Here is a 20,120-nt window from a genome sequence, read left to right as displayed (position 1 = left end):
CCAAATCACCTTGTGGTGACCACCCAGAATTGCTCCCTATCTCTAACCAAAATTCACTCCCATGGCTACTTTTCAGTAGGAGGATTTCAGATCCAACCTGGAGATCCATTTTGAAACCGCTTGCCAGGAGGGCCGATGAAGAGTCACATGGCATGTCAGAGATAACTCACAACAACCTGGCCAGAAAGCAGTATGTTTTAGGGAAAATAAACTGTCTTAGATGTATAGCCATTTACTTTGTCTACAACTGGGCTGAGCTGGAATAACAGTGGTAGAGTCCTCTTTGGTTAGTGGCACTGGCCAGTTCTTTGTTTGCTGTGTAGTGGGGACACACTGAGGATGTATATCCAGGTGTGACCTCCTCAGTTTCTATGACAGGAAACTGCTTCTTGTAATCCTTTTCATAAATTTATCCACTCCATTCACTATATACATTCTTATTAGGAGGCTCTAAGAGTTGGCAGTTTTTTAATTCCTTGCCTCAAATTACTCACAGTCAGTTTATACCCATGTGTTCTTGCATTGACATTATCTTTAAGGCAATTGCTCTTCTTTCTCTCTGGTGTTTGCCACTAGGATGTACATATGGAAAACAGGAATATCTTTTTGCTAGCATTCATTTTGCTAGGAAAAATAAGCTGAGCTTTTAAAAATCAACTCTAACATAATGGGCTGTTCGTTCATCTGATCATCATAGTAGCCCCTTTGTACATTAAGTTGGAGCTCACCCTTCTCAATCATGGGAGAGCAGATCCACAGATAGTACTCCAGAAGCCATCTCACTGCCTTGAACAAAGGTAGTAATACTTCTCTATCTATATAGAGAAATTTTAGGATTCTGTTTTCCTTTTTCACAGCTCCATGGTGATGGCTCACAGTCAATATGGATCAAATAGCACCTCCAGATTCTCCTCTGCAGCTGTGTCCAGGTGATCAGCTTCCAGGTCATAACAGAATTTATTATGCTCAAAACCTCTGATTTATACTATTAAATTTTAATCCCATTTTTAATAATCTAGTTCTCAGTGTCATTCTATTTTTACACAGCATCCAGATCTCTATTACATTACAGAATTAGTATCAGGAGAAAATGTCATATTCTATCATGTGTGTCAAAGTCATGAATAAAATGGTGAGATTAGTTGTAAACCTGATCTTGGAACAACTTTGCTTGTCTTCTCCCTCACCAGTCTCCACTACCATGTTCCACTTGCCAGCTCCTTACTCCTTTAACAAATATACTAATTTTCATTTTCTCTCATTAATTAGTCACTTCCTACGTGACACTGTATCAAATTCTTTATCAGAGGTCATAGTGAATAGAGCTACTATTTTTATCCTGTGAATAGATGTATTGTCCCATCAAAGGAAGTCAACATACAATGAGCCACCTTTCATAAATCCATATTTCAGTTTGGTTTTGCCCCAGTTAGTCCTCTCTTTCTCCATCTTAAATCTGCACAAAAGATTTGCCTTTCTCCAGTGGTACACAATGTCATCATCCACAACTTTATTAAAACCACCTGCTATCATATCAGTGACATACCAAGCCAGTTCTTTCAGATTCCTAAAGTGGAGATTACCCATTTCCCTCAATTTGAGCATATCCAACTCCTGGAGTCCTCCTTAGGATTTGGTTACAGTCATGTCCTCTTCCAAGCACCTGTTGATATTAGCTATTTCTTCCTTTGTCCTGCATTTCATTGTTTCTGTCCTTACTGAAAACTTAGGCAATATATACATGTTTAAATTACAGTGAATTAATTCATTGTCATGTGATCTAACAGTTTTTGACTGGCTCTTCTACAATGTTCTGCTAGATTTCCTAAGCCTAAAGCAGCATTCTCTCCTTTTCTTCCATGACTGTGTGATAAAATGTGTTAAATACAACATCCACTGAGATCTGTGCCTCATCATTATTAATAGCATTTGTTTTTTAGTCTTTATTTACAAATATCACACATGATATAATTGCTGGAAATAGTCATCTAATAATATTTTATTCAAATGCATATCCATTCAAACTTTATATTCCTATCTATATTTAACTATATGGATGGGATTCAGTTTGAGGTGACGCTATCTAAATTTGGTTGCCCATATGTGAACTGAGCTCCCACTATAGTCACAATCAATACAATCACTGAAGCTCAGAAAATTATTCAGCTGAGCAGCTGTGAAGAACTCAGTTCATGTGGCTAAACCCAGACGACCGGTGCCATCTCAGATGCCATAGGGTGTCCAAGAATAGCCATGTCTCCATGTGTTGCTGACAGATAGGATATTGGGATTGCAGGAGGCACATGCCCTCCTGGCCGGGCAGTGGGCTACTCTGCACTGAAACGGCTGCAAGTCCCTTTGTTGACACAACTATCCCAGCACAGATGTCTGCTTGAATGAATCTAGACATGAATCGAAACGCTCAGGTGCCTGTATTGACTAGATCTCCTTTGCCTGTAATAGGAGCTAAACATCTAGCTAACAAGTAGACATCTACATATAGACAAGTAAATACTGGTGTCTTAATATTTAACTCATTCGTATCGTTTCAGTATGTATTTCAATATTACTTCCCAATATGATTTCAATAAAAATCTATTGCCTATCCTTCCTCATGATGATCTAATCCAAACAGATGATGAACCAAGAACTAAGTGCATGAATGCAAAAGTTTATCAATCGTATCCGCAAGAGGCACATTAATCTCTGTTTTGGTCTTTCCTGCAAAGTGTATAATACCTTTAATACCTCTTATCACAGCATGTTCCCATTATCAATATATTAGATTTCAGGCTAGTTAGGTCCTTCCGTCCTTCCATTTGTCTGCCTAGGCTCCTTGTGTGAAATAAGCATCTAGTCCAGATTTTTTTTTCTTTTTATTTCTAACTCAAGCATTTTCCTAGCTAGAATAGGCTGAATTCTTTCACCTTCGGTACTGACTACTTGACCATTGTCTTAGCAATAGTTATTTCCTCTTACTGTTCTTAATGTTTTGTTATGCCTTTATTTAACACATTTTTCTTTCCTATGTATTAGACACAGAAAGGAAGATAATATGAATCTGTCCAACTATTCTCCCCTCTTTTTTGTGTGTAATTTTTCCTCTACTTATCATGCAAACCCCAGCTCCAGGAGGCCATATAGTCTTATTTCTCAGAAAGCTGTTTACGAATGTTTGTCAATGGTCAAAAAATCCAAAATAAAATCTTAAACTGCCGCTTGATCTTCATTTTACTATTCTAATTGTTTCTTCTGTTCCTTGGGCAGATCACTTCAGCTTCCACTTTTCCGGGCATCTCTCCAGCCTGGCACAACCATCTCTGTCTGTTCTAGAGTGAACTTCAAAATGTCATTTGTCATTACCTGAAAGATTATGTCATTCTTATAAAGAGCCTTTTCACTTCAGATCGATAACTTATATCCTTGACCTTGGATATCATCAAGCCCTTCTATTTGCTGGATCTGCGAAGTGATAGTCCTGCTAATGGTTTCTAAGAGTCATCAAACATATATATCTGCCTCTTCTGTTTGAAATCTCTAGTCTTCTCCTTTCTACTATCTGCATATCATTCCATCTTTTCTTTTGTCTGATAATCTTCTGTAAATCATTTTTGTTCCTTACTCAGCTCCAAACTTTATTTTTCATTAAAAAAAAAAGGCTGTTACTGAGATTCCCCTGGGAACAATTTTCATTAAAGTCAGGATTTTGCAGTAGCATGGCAGAAGAGGAAGTGCTTTCAAAAGATGTGCCAAGAGAAAATAACTCCTCTCACTGATTAAAAAAAAAGCAATAGAAGAGCTATATCTTTCAAGAATGCTTCACCCATGACTAACTGTTATTAACTTTAATCTGTTATAAAAGACACAGTGGAGACATGAAAAGCGTTGTTGTTATTTTTTTTTTCTTCTAATTAAAGTAGAAATACCTTGGATGCAGATGAAACCTTTGCCATAATACAGAATGGTCCTACATTCAATACAGTCAGAGTTGGCTGATCCAGGGAGAAAAAGTAAACTGCAGATTAAAGAGACAATTTGGCTAAATTCCACTAGAGTCATGCACTGTTTCATTACAACATCAGTGTCTGTACAGAGCCAAAAGAGACAGAGACAGAAGGCCTCAGCACTGTCAAGCTAGGATACTAATTTTTTTGGCCCTCTTGACCTGACTGCACCTTAAAGATTATAACCGTGTAACCTGCCTGTAACATATTTTGTATGTATGTACTATCTCCACAGTAAACTTAAACACAGTAAACATGGAAATTCATGCTGCTCCCGTAATTTGCTCTGTGCAAACCCAGACCCGCTACTTATTCCCCCACTAGTTTGTCCATCAATGTTACGGAAGACAGCAAGACCTGGCATTGCAGGTGTTAGTCATGAAAGACAACTGGGTGTTTCCTCAGTGATGCTACTGGCCTAATTCCTTTAAGTTCTTCCACCTAAAGAGCAAACTACTTTTAGATACTTTTTCATTTAATCTTTTCAGAAGTGATGCCCATTTTCTGCTGCCAATGCAGCTGGTTCAATGCAGATGCCAGGGTACTGATTCGGCCCTGGAGGAATAATGATACCAAATGCAATAAAAAAAAAAAATTGTTCACTGTATCTTTGCTTTTGATGACCAAGCAGATAGAAATCAATTAATAATGTGAGTAAAGGATATGGTTACCATCTCTACAGTGTCTGTATGCCTCATAATTTGCAGTGTACTTATTCTTACAATACTCCTGTGAAGTAGGAAGTGGAATTATTCCCAGTTTACAGATTGGAAAGCAAAGCTCAAAAAAAAAAAAAAAAGGGAACTAACCAGTCTAAATTGCACTTCAGAGAGAATGTAACATCCTATTTCTAATAAAGGAATCTATGCAGTGCCTTACATTCTTCACATCTGTTTTTGTCATAAAACTTAGGGAGGCGTCTGAACTGTTGTTACTGTGCTTGCCCATAGGCGATACTTTCTTGATCGAGTTGCTTAGTTTGCTGCTGAAAACCTTTATGGAGTTTCAAAGCTTCACAATGGTCATGTTCCTCATGGGACAAACCTGGTAAGCACATTCTACCCATATCACATGAGGAAGGAATCTTCTCCTGCCTAACAGAGTAAAAATTCAGCTCACGTAGAAATCAGAAGACTTACATTTTAGTCCTCTGTAACATTAAGAGTTGGAATTCACAGCATCTCATATCCTGAGAGTATCTTCACCATTACACTTAGTATGCTGAGATAATTCTTGAAGCCAGGCCACTAAGCGGTCAAGAATGTAAAATTTACAGAGATGGAGAAGAAACAAGTGAGAATCAACTCTCTTCTACAAGTCTAACAATGAAGGTACTTCCTAAGCTAGAAGTAGTTTAAGGCCTTTTTATATAGATCCTCTAAAGACTTCTGAATATAAAAAGCATGAGCAGACTTTGGAACCCAAGACATTATCTCCTCTTCCCCAGGGGAAATGCCCTCATTACTACAATGCCTGACTGACTTTTGTTTGTTCTCTTTGGCCTTCTCCCATAGGAAGAAAGGCTTTCAACTCTGAATAGCAGTTACAAAAGGATATCTTAACTCATGGCTGCAAGATCACGCCTAGTCCTGGTAAGAAGACAGAATTTCAAACAAGTCTTTGGGCATTTCTTACTGACCTCCCCTTGGTGTTCCACTGCTTTGCACTCTTTCAGGAATTTGAAGCTAGATGCCCAATTAATATGTAGGAAAATTAGGCACCTTCTGACTTCTATGCCTGGGTCCAGCCACCTAATATTTAGGTGTTTTAGTGCTTAGTGGGGCCAGACTGAAGTTCTTGTGTGAATCTGGCCACATAGCTATTCCTACTCAACTAAAAAACCTTTCCAAGCCTTCAAACACCATTAAATGCTATTTCAAAAACAGATATAAAATTTTAACTAGCAAAACTTTTAAAAGGGTCTTCAGAAACTTTTTAGCCAGAACGGGTCATGAGTTACCTCTCACTCCTGTCAACGCAGAAATTGAAGAACTAGCTGAGAACTTATCTGTCATCTGAAGTCTTTAGCTGCTGCACAGTAACACAAATCAAAACATGAGAAACACCAGCACATGAACTCAGTCAAATCATTAAGGGCTTCACCTTTACTGAATCCTATGACAAATAAGCAGAAAAAATTCACTGAAACAGATTCAATTCATAATGCTCCTGGTCATATGATCAGCTTAGTGCATAATACAGTACAATAACAATAAAGCAAAAGCTCACGGAAAACAAAGCTTAATGCATATAGTAACATAGATTTGTAGCAGAGTTCTAAGGGCACGGAAAAGGCTCAAAAGCAAGGACCAGGAGGAGATGAAAAGAACCAGGCCCCCGTTAGGCAGTACTGCCCCGGAAGGAGGAGTTACCAAGAAGACTCCAGGATGAACCAGTAGGATAAATTCTGATAGGAATTTTAAAAAGTGACTTTATTACTGGAATTGATTTAACTGAATCTTGAAGCATTGTTTAAGTTAGATTTACTAGAGATTCTTACACTAAGCCTTGAATAGCTGGACAACGTATTCCTGGAAAGGAGACATAAGCCGACTAAGAGATTTAACTTGAATTTAAGATTCTTAATTTTCATTAAGTTGTCCATGTCAAGCCACTCTGAGGAAGCTGGTGAGCTTATTTTAAATGAATTTAAATGAATTTAAAATAACAGATTTAACAGATTTTAAATGAATACTTTCTTTATGTAAGGGAATTTTGCAGGGCTTAGCAAGATCCACTCTCAGAGCAATGATACATTATGTCCAGCGTCCAGCAGTGACCAAAGCCCACAGTTTCACAAAGGGAACCCCTCTAATAACTCTACAGTTCTTTTGTTCACACAATTTTTCTTTTCATTCAACTTAAGTTACACATTTGGCTTAACACTTGCCAGAAAATGAAATTATGCAGAATGATACTGTAGCTGAATTTTAAAGCCACCCACATACGCTGTTCTCATTCTGGAATCTTCTTTGCTCTTCTACCAGTGTCAGCAGAGGTGACAATTTCTATCAATCTTTCCCCAACACACAACCTGACAAATTCATGACATCATCAAGATGCTTTCATCAGAGCCCAACTCATGTAGACTATTGATCCTAGGGCAGTTCACTCCTAATCCTCTTCAATTTTTCTCCATCACTTCAACAGAAGCAAAACATCTATCAGTTGTGTAAAAAGAAACAAGAAGCCTTTGCAATCCGCTCCACTTGACATTTTAAATCAAATGCAGTTTTGTTTAGAAAATAAACTCCTCTCCCTCCAAGACTAGCAGCTGATGTTTATCAGCTGATTTAACTGAATCTTTTAATATATTATTTTAAACTCACAAAGAGCAAAAAAGCAATTCTGCATCTTTTATTGAAACTGAATTTGTTTTCTAGTTGATATTGATAAACTTATTAACCATATATTGTAGTAATTACTGGCAAAATGATACAAAAAGAATTATTTAGCATAGCATATTTCTACATACAATATGCACTAGCTACTGTAAAGGCTTCACTACAGATAAAGAAAAGAGCACTGTACTTGTTTAAATGCCAAGTGCCCCCTTGTGGTTAGCATCATCTTCATATTCAAAACCAGACGGAGAGCTCAACTACGGGAATGCTGTGTGTCCTGTTTGGATCAGATGTTAGTAATGGCCATGGTAAAGAAATGAGTCTGGAGACTTGCTGGAAAGTCCAGGCTCCTTGAGCGTAATCAGGTGTGGGATACTGCCTTCCAAATTGTTATGCCAAGGGTCCCCATCACGTGGCTCACTGAGGATGCTTGCTGACTTGAGAAGGAGGAAGTGAAAATTGAGGCGGTTCAGATTGACAGAACAAGATGTTGTTGACTCCAAAATGTTTCACTTAGGATCTCTGCTGCTGGGCCTGGAAAAATTACAGATTGCTTCCTTACACATTTTCCCTGGCAAACACAGATATCCAGCAGTCCCAGTCAATTGCTAAGGAATTCTTAGACTTCTGACCACACACCAAGCTGGAGAACGACCAGTTAATAACGCCAGGTGATGGCAAAATTTTTCCCTGATTGTATTTTCTTTGAAACGCAAGGTGCATTTATGCCTCCAGAAATACTAAAAAGAGGTCTGAGTAAAAAAATCTGCTAGTTTGTACACCACCACCAGGAGGAACAACTAACGCCAGCCTGACAAGGGAAGGAAAAGAATGCAAGTCAAAAATGTCCCTTGGAGTCATCCGAAATACTTGTTCGAGGCCAAATGAAAAGAATAGGAATGGGAAGTCTGTGAGGATGCAGGATACAACTTAAGGCCGTCAGACCAGACTACAGGAGTTCCTCCAAAATACTTACGATCTTCACAGAAAGCCAGGTTGTCAGATTCATTTAAGTTGGTGACTTAATCCAACAAGAGCAACAAGGCTCATGTGACTTGCTAGAATTGTCAGCATTTCCTATGCCGTTATACAGTGCTGATGTTCCCTATAGGCAGTTATCAACACTTACCGAAATACAAATTCCAAGTTGTGTGTTTTCTCAAACCCAAGATGTTCTTCCTTTTAGGATGTCAACACCTTCTTCAACATGACATTGCTGTACGCTCTGTTTACAGTTTAAAACTGATGGCAGAAATTCTCAGTTGCTCTGTGGGGGTCTCAGTTCAGTGGTCACTGTCATCTCAGAAAGATAGCCTTGCAAAGCAAATATCTGGCCTTTAATGTCGGAATTTCCTAAGTTTTAATGTTGGGCATTCCTGAATAAATCACCAGATTTATCACAGAAACCTTGATTCCTCGGCTAATCTTAACTAGAGCGTTGCTAAGGCAATGCTATCAGGAGTGTGCTCTTCTGAACTGATTTTGCAATATGTTTTTCAGCATTTGCATACTAAAGCCTCTATCCAGGGATTCTTTCTTGCAGAAACAGTGAGAGAAAAAGAGATGATTTTCATTCTGCTTATGGGGAAAACAATGCTTATCATAAAGCATATATTTTACCAAAACTTGTTTAATGAAAAACATATAAACAAATAAAGGTAGAGTGTTTAATAGAGGTAAATAATATTCACATCATGTTAAGCTTTAGAGAGAAGGCATTTCTTCTGTAATTATTCCTGTAGTATGTATGACATTTGTATTATTCATTGGGATATAAAAGAAATTACTGACTAAACAGTTTTCACAGCTGGAAGTCCCTTGTGCTTGTCACTATTTAGAACACTTTTAATCCACCCTCAATACAGAAAAATGATTTTCTAAACCTTGGCTGTAAAAATTCGTGTGTTCAGGTTATTAGTTCTACATTTACTCTCATGTGATGTATTCATCATTTTTGGAAACAAACAAAAAAGGAATATCTCAAGTCAGTATACGGATTTTAGAATGATAACTGTATATAAATGGTTTAGGGATTTTTTTATAGCAGGGAATCATTCAACAGTATGATTCTAATTCTAAAGGAGAAATGGCGCTACCATCTGCAACAATTATTGCAATTTATGATTATAGAAAATCCTCTGTGCTTCCTTGTTCATCATTCCAGAATTTACATTTGTATTCTTCTGTTTCATTCAGGTTTTGATAGCTTGTTCATTGCCGGGGTCCCTGATGACTAATCTTCTTTTATTTTCTCTGTAGTGCTTGATATGGAGGAATTCTTTCATTCTACCTATCTCTAAATGGGATGAATTACACTTTGGCCAGGCTTTTCTCAGGCTGCTGACTATGATAGGACCCAAAATGACTATCTCAGTGAGATAAATCTCCTTACTTTCTTTGAGCTATCACCTCTGACAAATATAGATGAAATTGCTCAGTAAGTAAAAAATTATTGGAGGTCCCCACCAAAGCGATAAAGAGATTGCGTTGCTCTCACTTTCTTAGGAAAACAGGGTAAAGAGTCACAAATAATATTTTATTTTCTAAATATGTTCCTCAAAATCTACTGTCTAGTGTTACAATATTCTAGAAATTATGTCATTTTGCTAGAAGAATCCAGTTGCTATCTCTTCACAGAACTTCATGTGCAATAGCAAGTTGAAAATTCTGAACACCATAATGTAATTCTGGTTTTATACAGACACACCAGTTTTATATATACACACTCTCAACTTTTTAATTCTGAGTAAATGAGGATTGATGACTGGCTGCAAAGCTCTTTGCTTTTGTACACCTACTTAGCACATCTGTTCTTTATTCTCATCTTTGAAGAAGATAAATATCCCCCCCTTCTTCCCTGAACAGGAAAAGGGTGTGGAAAAACTTATATACATAAACACTCAAATTGATCTGTATGTTTTTTGACCAATATTTTATCCGCCAAAATTAAAAGGAAAAAAAAAAAAAGGAACACTGCATTCTCCAAGAGTATCTATAAATGTGCACCTACTTTTCTGACAGCTTCAGTCAAACAACCAGCAAAGCCCCCAAAATACATCTATTTTCTTCTCCTCTTTCCAACTGCTGAAAATCAAAACAAATCAGAAGGATTTTCTTTCTTTTTTTTTTTCCTTTTTGCTTGCTAGGAAATGGAAAAATATACTCCCTCTCATATGGAGTACTGAAGGATGAAGGAAGGACTTAAAACTGCAGGAGAAAAATCTATGGCATGGCCCACGGGCTCCAGACTTCCCTAGGTGCCACTGAACAGGTCTAGGACTCTCCAGGCTACTTCCTGCATTCCTTCTGGCAGTATGAAGCTTTCAGCTGTGCTGTCACTATTTCCTTCATGGGAATAGCCATCAAACCCCTTAGAATAGCTCATAGATGAAGAAAGAACAGGGTATTTAGTAGCGATTAGAAACATACTGGGCTGCGGCAGCGCAGCTACTTGTAAAGGTCACAGATTCTCTCACTGGTAATGACGCTTTGAGTGCTTGACAAAAGCGTAATTGGATTGGTTAAGAGAGTGTTGGCAATTAGACGGAAATAAACACCTTCAGTACTGTAAAAGTGCACATGCCAGTTGACATCTGTGCTTTTCAAGTTTATAGAAATAACTTTGTTTGAAGCTGACCCTACTCCAAGTTTTCTAGACCAATTTGCAGTTTTCTTCTGTCTTCAAGACTTTTCTTCAAATATAACTCCCATTGTATTTCCAGACGAACATGATGAAGCAGGCAAATTGGAAAGGAAGGATTTGGGGCTGATGTTTGTTTTTTAATTAGCTGGTTTGCAAAACAATCCAGCCAACCTAGAAAACCCCAAGGAGTCTAGGATAGTACTAAAACTGGTAAGAACATTCACTATCTGAAGGCCAAGCATCAGAACAGAAAGAGCAGATAAAAATTATTCCCACCCTGCTCACAATAGATGATTTTTCCCACTAAACGGCATGCAGCCTCCTACAAGCTTAGTGAACTCCCATCAATCTTCAGAATCTGAAGCACCAAAAAATCAGATGGATATGCTTCTGTGAGGACAAGATACTCAAATAAAACACTTTAAAGAGTCCTGCCTCATAATTTTCAGTATTTCTGCTTACATTATAAGACATTACTACATTTGTCTATCTATCTATCTATCTCCTCTATTCGTAAAAGTGGGTGAGAAGCAAAAAAGGTCTTAACATAAAAGATTTCAGTAGATGAAAGACTAAGGGAAAAATAGTCCTGAAACCAAAAATGATTTCACTTAATTTCCTACTTCCAATTCCTTACTGGCCAAAGTATTTGCTGGTGCTTCCTTGGCACTTTCTCCTCAAAATCAAGGAAAATATTTTACACTTTGTTGAAATACAGGTGGTGAAATATAAGCATATTAAAGAATAACATTTAAAAAATAAAAACAGGTACCTTGTTCTGTGTTGCAAAAATGGTATATGTACTGTACAATAAGCAATTTTCCTATAAATGCATCATATAAAATGTTACCGCAACTGATTATAAATATCAATATATACATAAAGGTCTTATATTTTTCCATTTGTTCACAGAAATAGTTTAGCTACTCCGTCTCGTATGACTCACTACAGGTTCAATCACACAACCTTCAGCCAGCGCAAACTTTCACTATATAAGATTATCCCTCCCAATGTTCAGTTTGTATGTACCTTCTATTTATTGATTTTACTCTATGCCTTCTTATAAATTTACAAGGAACTGCATATCTCAAACAATGAAAAAGTCAGTGGGATTGATCATTTTGGCTTCCAGACAGGTTTGTTGATATTTTTGGTGTGAAACTATTACATGAATTCTTTAATTACACTGTGATTTCAATGCTTGTGCAACTAAATGCTACTGTACTCACCACAGGCATTTGATCAAAGGTACGAACAGAGCACAATTTATCTATAAATAAACAAAATGTGCAACTCATTAATATCATTTCAACATATGATCACTAATTCTAGAGGAAACACACCTAAGAATACCCACTTCTACCTGTTGGATTTCCACGAACAAGCTGCATCTTGTCTTGAAGTTTAATAATTTGTCTTTCCAGCTGTCTATTCAATTCTACCTGTGTCTCGTATCTGGTTTTCCACTCATTACCTTAAAAACAAACACAGGGTTACCCTCTTTCCCAGATTATTTTATGCTGTTGCAAACAGAAGCGACTATTTTTCCAAAGTGTTCCCACTTTCTTCTGGAGACTGAGAATGTCTCCAGTTAGTCATCCTCATAACTAGGAAGTATTCATTTGTATACAAAGTAGCTTGAAAATCAAGGGAATTTTTCCACTGGGTTTACTGTGGTTAGAATTTTAACCAACTCACTCCAGAAATTCATGTTATCTACAGTTGCATTAACAATTAACAACAACAAAAAAAGTTAACATGCAGCATTTAGGACTTCTTAATTTCACATTTTCAATAACACACTTATAAAAGTCATGTTTTAAATGGCAAAACTTCAATTTCTGCATAAAAATTTGTATCTCTGTAGTGCCTACCCCAAAGGATTAACTGGCTGTGTCTCCTATTCAATTAGCAAGACTCTGCTGTAATTCACTTACCTTCATCTTCAACACTGCTAAGCCTTTTTTCCAGTTCTGTTATAGTGTTTCTCAATTCAAATATTGAGATTTCAAGCATCTGCCTGTGATATTTAGAGAAGTCAATCAATTGGCTATAGCATTAATCTTATTATTAAAATCAAAACTAAATTGAATATATTTTCAGATGAAGTATCCATTACTTTTTCCTGTGTAATTACATCACCTCGTTCATGCTTTTCTCAATATATTTTCTGTAGAATTGCTATCAGTCATTAAAAAAAAAGAAGTACTTCTAAAACTTTGTGAGTAGAATCACTTTCATAAGAAAACAACACGCACATTTCTTAAAATTTAATAACTGTCTAGAGATCATCAGCGCTAAACAAACTGAGCTCTCACACACTGGCCTTAATTCTTCATCCAAAAGAAAGTGTCTGAGAAAGGTGCTATTTGAAATTCTGAATTCTTTTTTTAATTTTGACACACTGCTCAATGCTTAACAGTAATTTTCTAAATTGTATCATACTCATGACCCACAACAAAATGAAAGCATACCATGTATTATCAGAAAGGAAAGCCAGTGATGAAAGTGAGTGTTACCAAAAAATCAAACCAAATCAAACAAAAAAACCCAAAGGCTAAAGCCACTCTTTTTTCAATAACTTAAGCTTACTCTTGTGGGGAAATATCTTTTTGCCCGTTGATTACTTTTGTATACCAGTGGGCAGCAAGGTGTCTGACAAGTAAGTTGACACAGATATTGGACTCTTTTACTGCCTTGGAAGGTCTGACCAGAAGCAGAAGCTAGTAGAGAAAGACTCTGATGAGAGCATGACCCACTGCTCGCATCAGATGTGCTGCTGAGTGACCCTCAGTCCTGTAAGTAGGACAATAGTAGTGTGGTTTACTACAATGACCGTAAGAACTGGAACGCCTTACAGCCTCTCAAAGAGGAAAGTACTACTAACTAAATTATTAACACTACTCATGACATAGCCTGGTTCTTCTTGGAGGTTTCTACAGAGAAGTGTTCCTGCCTATAAGATTGCAGGGAGTCAGCCCACGCCAGCATAGCTGCAAGCAAAATGCAACGGTACACAAGGGCACTTCGTGGTTTGGTCCCATGAAGTCAAGTTTGGAAGGCCAAGATCTCCAAAAGCAAAAGATTGTTGAGTGCATCCATTTTTCAGCATCCAGTCTAATATTTCAAAAGGACTGAGGACACAACTCTGCAAATAAGACTCTTTGGAAGAGGCTTTAGAATACTCATACAAAGAGTAAGACTTGTTTTAAAATCTTAGTTTTTGTGCATTAAAATTTGCAAGATGGAAAGCCATTATCTTCCTGTGCTGTCCTACTTCTTGTTTTTTGTTTTTAATATGGATCTTCCCTTTCTGGAAATGTTCTGAATGAGAAACGCTCTTCAGAAAATAGTTACTGTTGGTTTTGTTAGAAATCAAACTTCCGCTAACAGGGCTGATCAATGAGAAATGGTGTCATCTGTTGCTCTCCTCACACTCACATTCAGTTAGTGAAATTTATTTTCCGTATCTTGGAACATCCGTTTTCAGTTAAAAGCTACAGAAGTAGAATTAGGCCAACCGATCACAAGAATCAGAAGGGATATGCCTGGAATGGGAAGGGCTGAAACGGCTATGGAATATAAAGAAAAGAGAAGGTGCCAATAAGCAGAAGGGTAATTAAAGGTAATTGAAGTCTCCAGTCAGAATGAGACAGAAACCTCTAATGGGAGGGGGACCTGGGGGACTTACAATTCCCTTTTTGCTCCATTGCTCATTTTTCCCTACCAACCTTAAATTAGAGATGGGGGGACAGAGGCAAAAAAAAAAAAATAAAGAACTGGTAACTTGCTGACAAGACAGCAAGTTTGTAGGGGAAGTCTCAGCAAAAGATAGTTTAGAGAAACACAGGAGCTGGAAGGACAAGATGCAGGAAAACCAGAGGAAATGGTTGCTGCAGCTACAGCTGCTTCTGCTTTGCTCCACACCAAATGGGAGAGGCAGATGGCTAGGAAGAAGAAAGATAAAGTCTTACAATTTTGCTGATATCATTGCAATACAAATGAGGTTTCTTCACAGCAGATTTCAATCAGCCTCACAGGGCTTGGAAAAGAAGATATTATGATGATGGTGAGTATTAAAATGTGATTTCAGGAAGGTAGACACAGTTAAAACTGTTTGTAACTACAGCCGAGCTGTATCGAAATCAAGTGAATTTCTCCTCATAAAGTAAATCCTAACTAGGTACTTGCATGGATGCAGAGGGACAACACTGTAAGAATGAGCTCTTTAAATCCAAAGTTTTCAGTTTTTAATTTCTGTTATCAATTCAAAACAATACACAATTCTTACAGCATAAGTTACATTCCATTCTTCCTTCTGCATCATTAGCAAAACTGCTATCCAACTTCTAAATATGCTCCTTCTTCTGGAAGTATGCAGAAATGATAAACTTGACTTTCCAGGTGTCAGACTGTATTTGCTACACTGGCAGAAAATCTTAATTTCATTTGGAGACTGAAATTAATTTTTTTAAAATCTAATTATTATTAAACATTACTATTCCAACACCACCTAGAAAGTAGCCAGGCTGAAACCTCAATATTCTAGTCACTGTACACGTAGTAAATTAGAGTCCCCTGCACAGAGAAGAGAGATGGAAATAAGTCATTTTTACTGACTTTGTAAATACGGTAGGTTTTCATTGTATTTTGAGCATTTTGCATTGCCAGAGTTATTTCTAACTGTGATAGGAAGTGATGGTTCAGGCCCCATGTCTGTTACTGTGAATTTAACGCAGCTCTGTATACTTGCCTGCCCCAACAGAGGCTTCATCTGTACTTTGAGAGACTGTGATTTTACCTACAATCTCACATTTATTAAACATAATTAGACACACTAAAGGCCTATGAGTCTTTCTTATGTCAATTGGCAACTTATAGTCACCACAGAGGAAAGCACAAAAACTCTGAGAGCTGGTGTTTAAGTAATCAGTGGAACGTAACTGCATCTTTGCAAACTACATCCATCAGGAATGCTCTTCTGAATAAAAGGAGAAAGAACTGCTTTTCTGACAAAAAGATGGGATTGAAATTATAAAAGAAGAAAATTGCTGAGTTTTTATTTAAGACGGTTTACAGTTGTTATTTTACTTCAATACGACAGCCAGTCAGAATGAAAGCTGTTTTGCTAACCAGATCTGGGTATCTGGTGCGTGTATCAGACAAAAGACTGCCTGAAGCCATTTTCTATAGCAGAGAGAGAAACAGGGAAACGGTACAGGAGAAGCTTAAGGCAAATCTTCAGTTCCAGGGCATCAGCTCTATAACATGGCAGACCTTTACTGATTCCTGTAGAAGAGAAAATATACAGATGCCTTCACAATCTATGAACAAAGCAGAAACAATACCACACAGTGCAAAAGGCATCACAGGAAAGAGAACATGAAGTATTGAAAGCTTCAGCCTTGAAACATTTGCAGTGACCAGTGCGCTCAGAAAATTCTACAACTTTCTTCACTATGAAAGACACAAAAAGCTGAAACCTCAGCAACTGAATTTACAGGCATCTCTACCAACATTACTAAGTTTTTGACATGCATAAACACCTGGCTTTGCGCAGCCATTTAACTCCCATAGCCCAGAGAAGGTTCCAGTAACTGTGGTCATTGGTCAGGCTGGCCTTTATGGGACCCCAGGGCCAGTATCTCCAACCTGATTGGCCAAGGGGCTACCCCAGGTGCTCCGCTATTTTGGAGGACCTTATACCCAAGTCCTCAAACAGGTCCCTATTCAAAAGAAGGATCAGCAATGGATCAACCAGCACATGCTACGTGCCAGTAGGTCTGCCTACAGTCACCATTTGGCTGCATGTAAAAGGGCTGCAGCCCCATAGCGTGTGGGGGGCAATGACGGCAGGGTGGGATGGAGCCAGAAAGAGAGCTGAATCACTGCAGCTTAGCAGCCGTGTTAAAGGCTTGAAGGTGCTAAGTGGCCTTTTTCAAGGCCTTCACTAGAAGCCGCAGGATGGCAGATGGAGAGGCTGGGGCTGCTGCTCACCATCGTGATCCAGGACGCAGTTCGGGAGCCACCGGAGGAGCTGCAACATCAGAGCCAGTGGACACGTAAGAGCCAAAATGGGTCAAATACCGGGGGATGGCACACCTGAGAGTGTGGCCTGAGTGGGACGGCACGCCTGTTGGCGTTGCTGGATTCACAGTGTGGTCAGTTACCAGGGAAAGGCGTGTTTGCCTCGTGCGGCCTCTTGGGTACCCTTATTAGTAGTAGTAGTAGTAATAGAACATACATATATTTTACCTCAACTTTCCCTTTGAACTGATTTGTTATCCCCTCTTTACCTGTAGTGTTTTATGTATCCACCCCTGCTGTAAATATTGCACATACATTTGGATATTAAAGTTTCAAGGTTTCTGGTTATAATTGTTCCTGTTATTGTTAATTGTTAAACTGTGGTTAAAGGGTCATTTTGTTATCGGTATTGTAAATCCATTCATCGACACACAAACACCTATACTGCCACCTTGAATCTAATTAGTTAGTGGTCTGTTATCTGCTATTTCCACCGTGCCTTTTGGTTGGGGTGCCCACCCCTCTGGGTTGGACTGGGATGCTTTGTCTCTTTGTTAAGAAGTACACTGCAGTATTATATGCCTTCTCTCCCTCAGAAACATTTGCTGTGAGATTTCCCAAACAAAACTTCTACTGAGACGTGATTCTAGCAATTCAATTTCAGATTTATGCTACTAACTTCCACTAACATTTCTGAAAGATTTCATGGTATTAAATCAATAATCATTAGGCATCAGCAGGTACTTGGTGACAGACCCCTGACATGAAGGATCTTGAAAGTTTTCTCTTTTAAGTAGAATTCTCTTCCTCACGAGTGTTAAATGAGAGTTGTAGGTGGACTGTTAACAAACTGCCTAAATGGAATAAAAATGAAATAAGCCAGTAAAAAGATGACAAGGCTGAGATTCATCCCTAGGAATGCAGATATCTATCTCCAGGCACTTCTTTGGGTGTGATTCATCTCATTCTGAAACAGATATCTAAAGTAGGTCAGATGAATCACACCTTAAAAGGCCCTGTTGAAACTCCTTGACTATAAAAGCAATTGGTTCAGATGTAGATTTCTAACAACTCTGGTTATCGACAGTTAACTTGGATGAATGGAGTCAAATATTTGACTGTATCATTATTGCCTATTCATACACACAGGCTACACTGGGAAAATCACTGTAGAATCCAGCTGGAGCAGCAAGTTTTTACTCTGTCTCTGTCATGCCATCAAAATACAGGTTTTTGTTATTTAAAATATATTTTTCCTTTGATCAGCAAACAAGTCACAACTTCTTAATGTGACTTGGGCTTTGGGCCCAGTCCTGCAGAAGATTCTCAGAGACATTAGCAAGAACTTAAGGTGCATAAAGCTGCCAGACTTTCATTACTTCAGCCAAATATATTGGAGCAATGAAACAAAGCCAGTGCTGTTTTGCTTTATGTCTGAACCCTTGTTATATCAAGATCTTGTATCTGGTAAAAGACTTGGTATATGCAGAAGATAGTTCATATGTTGCTTACACTGTTACACTACTGCTCATGAGATTCAGTACAAGCATATTTGATTATACATAGGTGCAAAAAAGCTCCAAGCTCCTTTCTGAGACATTTTGAATGCAGAAGCTGCCCAAACATTTTGACTCTCCTAATATTGTCTTCTCCCTTTCCACGAGTAAATAAACATTCTTATAAAGTGCACAACTGCATGAATATTTGCAGAGAATCTTCATTCCGGGCACTGAATGAACCATAGTCCTGAGGAAAAATTAGTATGGAAGAGTATATTTGAAAATTGTACTGAAATACAAATATTAACTGTCTGAATTAAGGCAGCACAGGAGCTTCTAGCACTTTCTAATTTTTAACTTAATATTCAAAAGGCAATAATGTTCTCTAATACAGTCAAAAGCATGTAATTTCCTAAGCAAACCGTAAAAACAGAATTCCACCACAAGCCATCATGTCAACATCCACGTGAATCATCTGAAGGCTGAAGCATCTGCTGCCTTCCTGGGGGATTCAGAGATATTTATCAGTAGCAGAGGAAGAGTGAAATCCTGCTTTGCAGTTTCAACACAACTCAACCCTACGGGAAGAAGTGCGTAGAAGGCGCACCTCACTGTCCATCCGGTGGTCTTCCTCCCCCAAATGGACGGGCGTGCACACACACACGGTCCTCTCTTGTTCCCAGAAACCAGTTCTCATCCCCATACCGGCTCCCCATCCCAGCCCCATTTCCCCTACCCGTACAGTACTGGACACGTTACTCAGCCTAGTTTTAGAGTTCTTGCTGGAAATTTCTTATTTCTTGAGGCCCCTCGGGCCAGTCCCAGGCCCACAGCCAGCTCCTCCAGCTTCCCATTACGCCCACCTCCTTCTCCCCAGGCTTTGCTGAGAAAGCTTTTCACCCAGCCCCACGCTACCCTGCCCCAAAGCGTCTGCTATGTCTTCTACCGCCCTCCCCTCCAGCTAGCCCTCCAGCCTCACTTTTCGCCCGCACTCCCCACCACCTCCTCCTCCTCCTCCTCCTCCTCTCACGGGCGCAGGTTTAGCCGCAGTGCTGGGCTGCCACAGCGCTGGCGAGAGCCCTGTCCCACCCGCCGAGGGGCGCCCCCTCCGCCCCCCGCCCCGCCGAGGCGGCCGGCCCCCCGCGGGCGGCACTCACTTCTTCCGCCTCTCCCGCCCCAGCTCCGGCGCCAGCCGCTCGGGGCCGGCGGCGCCGCGCCCGCCGCCTTCCCCCATGGCGCGGCCCGCGGCGGTTGCGCGGGGCAACGGCCGCGGCGCGGCCTAACGGCTCGTCACCGCCGCGACCGCGCTGCCTCGCCCGGCGCCGGGCCTCTTCCCTCCCTCCCTCCCTCCTTCCTTCCTTCCCTCCCTCCTTCCCTCCCTGCCTGCTGATAACACTCCCGAAGGGGGCCCGTGGCCTGGCTCCGCGCCATGAATTTTGGGGCAAGGGCGGTACCGTTTTGGCCCCGGAGGGTGAACTTCGGGCCTGTGAAGCTTTGGTGACCTGAGGGGGACAAACATGTGCTGATTTAAAAAAAAAAAAAAAAAAAAGAAGCTGTTTCTGGATGGAAAGTAGCACGGTTTTAAATATATGCTTTGACCCAC

At 39.4% G+C, this 20,120-nt stretch overlaps 1 protein-coding gene across 2 annotated transcripts in view; it reads right to left on the bottom strand.

Moving 5' to 3' along the window:
* Positions 1–19,755, bottom strand: part of CCDC169 (coiled-coil domain containing 169) — a 29,968-nt gene extending 10,213 nt beyond the window's left edge. Inside the window, exons 1-5 of one of the 2 annotated variants that reach the window (XM_068930062.1) lie at positions 16,989–19,224; positions 16,125–16,280; positions 12,929–13,011; positions 12,349–12,465; positions 12,221–12,261 (exon numbers count right to left, since the gene is read on the bottom strand). In XM_068930062.1, coding sequence (XP_068786163.1) covers positions 12,221–12,261; positions 12,349–12,465; positions 12,929–13,007 — 237 coding nt within the window. In that variant the 5' untranslated portion in view covers positions 13,008–13,011; positions 16,125–16,280; positions 16,989–19,224. Of the gene's footprint in view, positions 1–12,220; positions 12,262–12,348; positions 12,466–12,928; positions 13,012–16,124; positions 16,281–16,988; positions 19,225–19,674 lie in introns of those variants that run through there. The other variant, XM_068930061.1, reaches the window with a different exon arrangement.
* Positions 19,756–20,120: the final 365 nt, after the last annotated feature.

The sequence above is a fragment of the Struthio camelus genome, chromosome 1, assembly GCF_040807025.1.
Source record: "Struthio camelus isolate bStrCam1 chromosome 1, bStrCam1.hap1, whole genome shotgun sequence".
Lineage (NCBI taxonomy): Eukaryota > Metazoa > Chordata > Aves > Struthioniformes > Struthionidae > Struthio > Struthio camelus.
The sequence above is the reverse complement of the archived record's forward strand: the minus strand, read 5'-3'. Positions and strand labels throughout refer to the sequence as shown.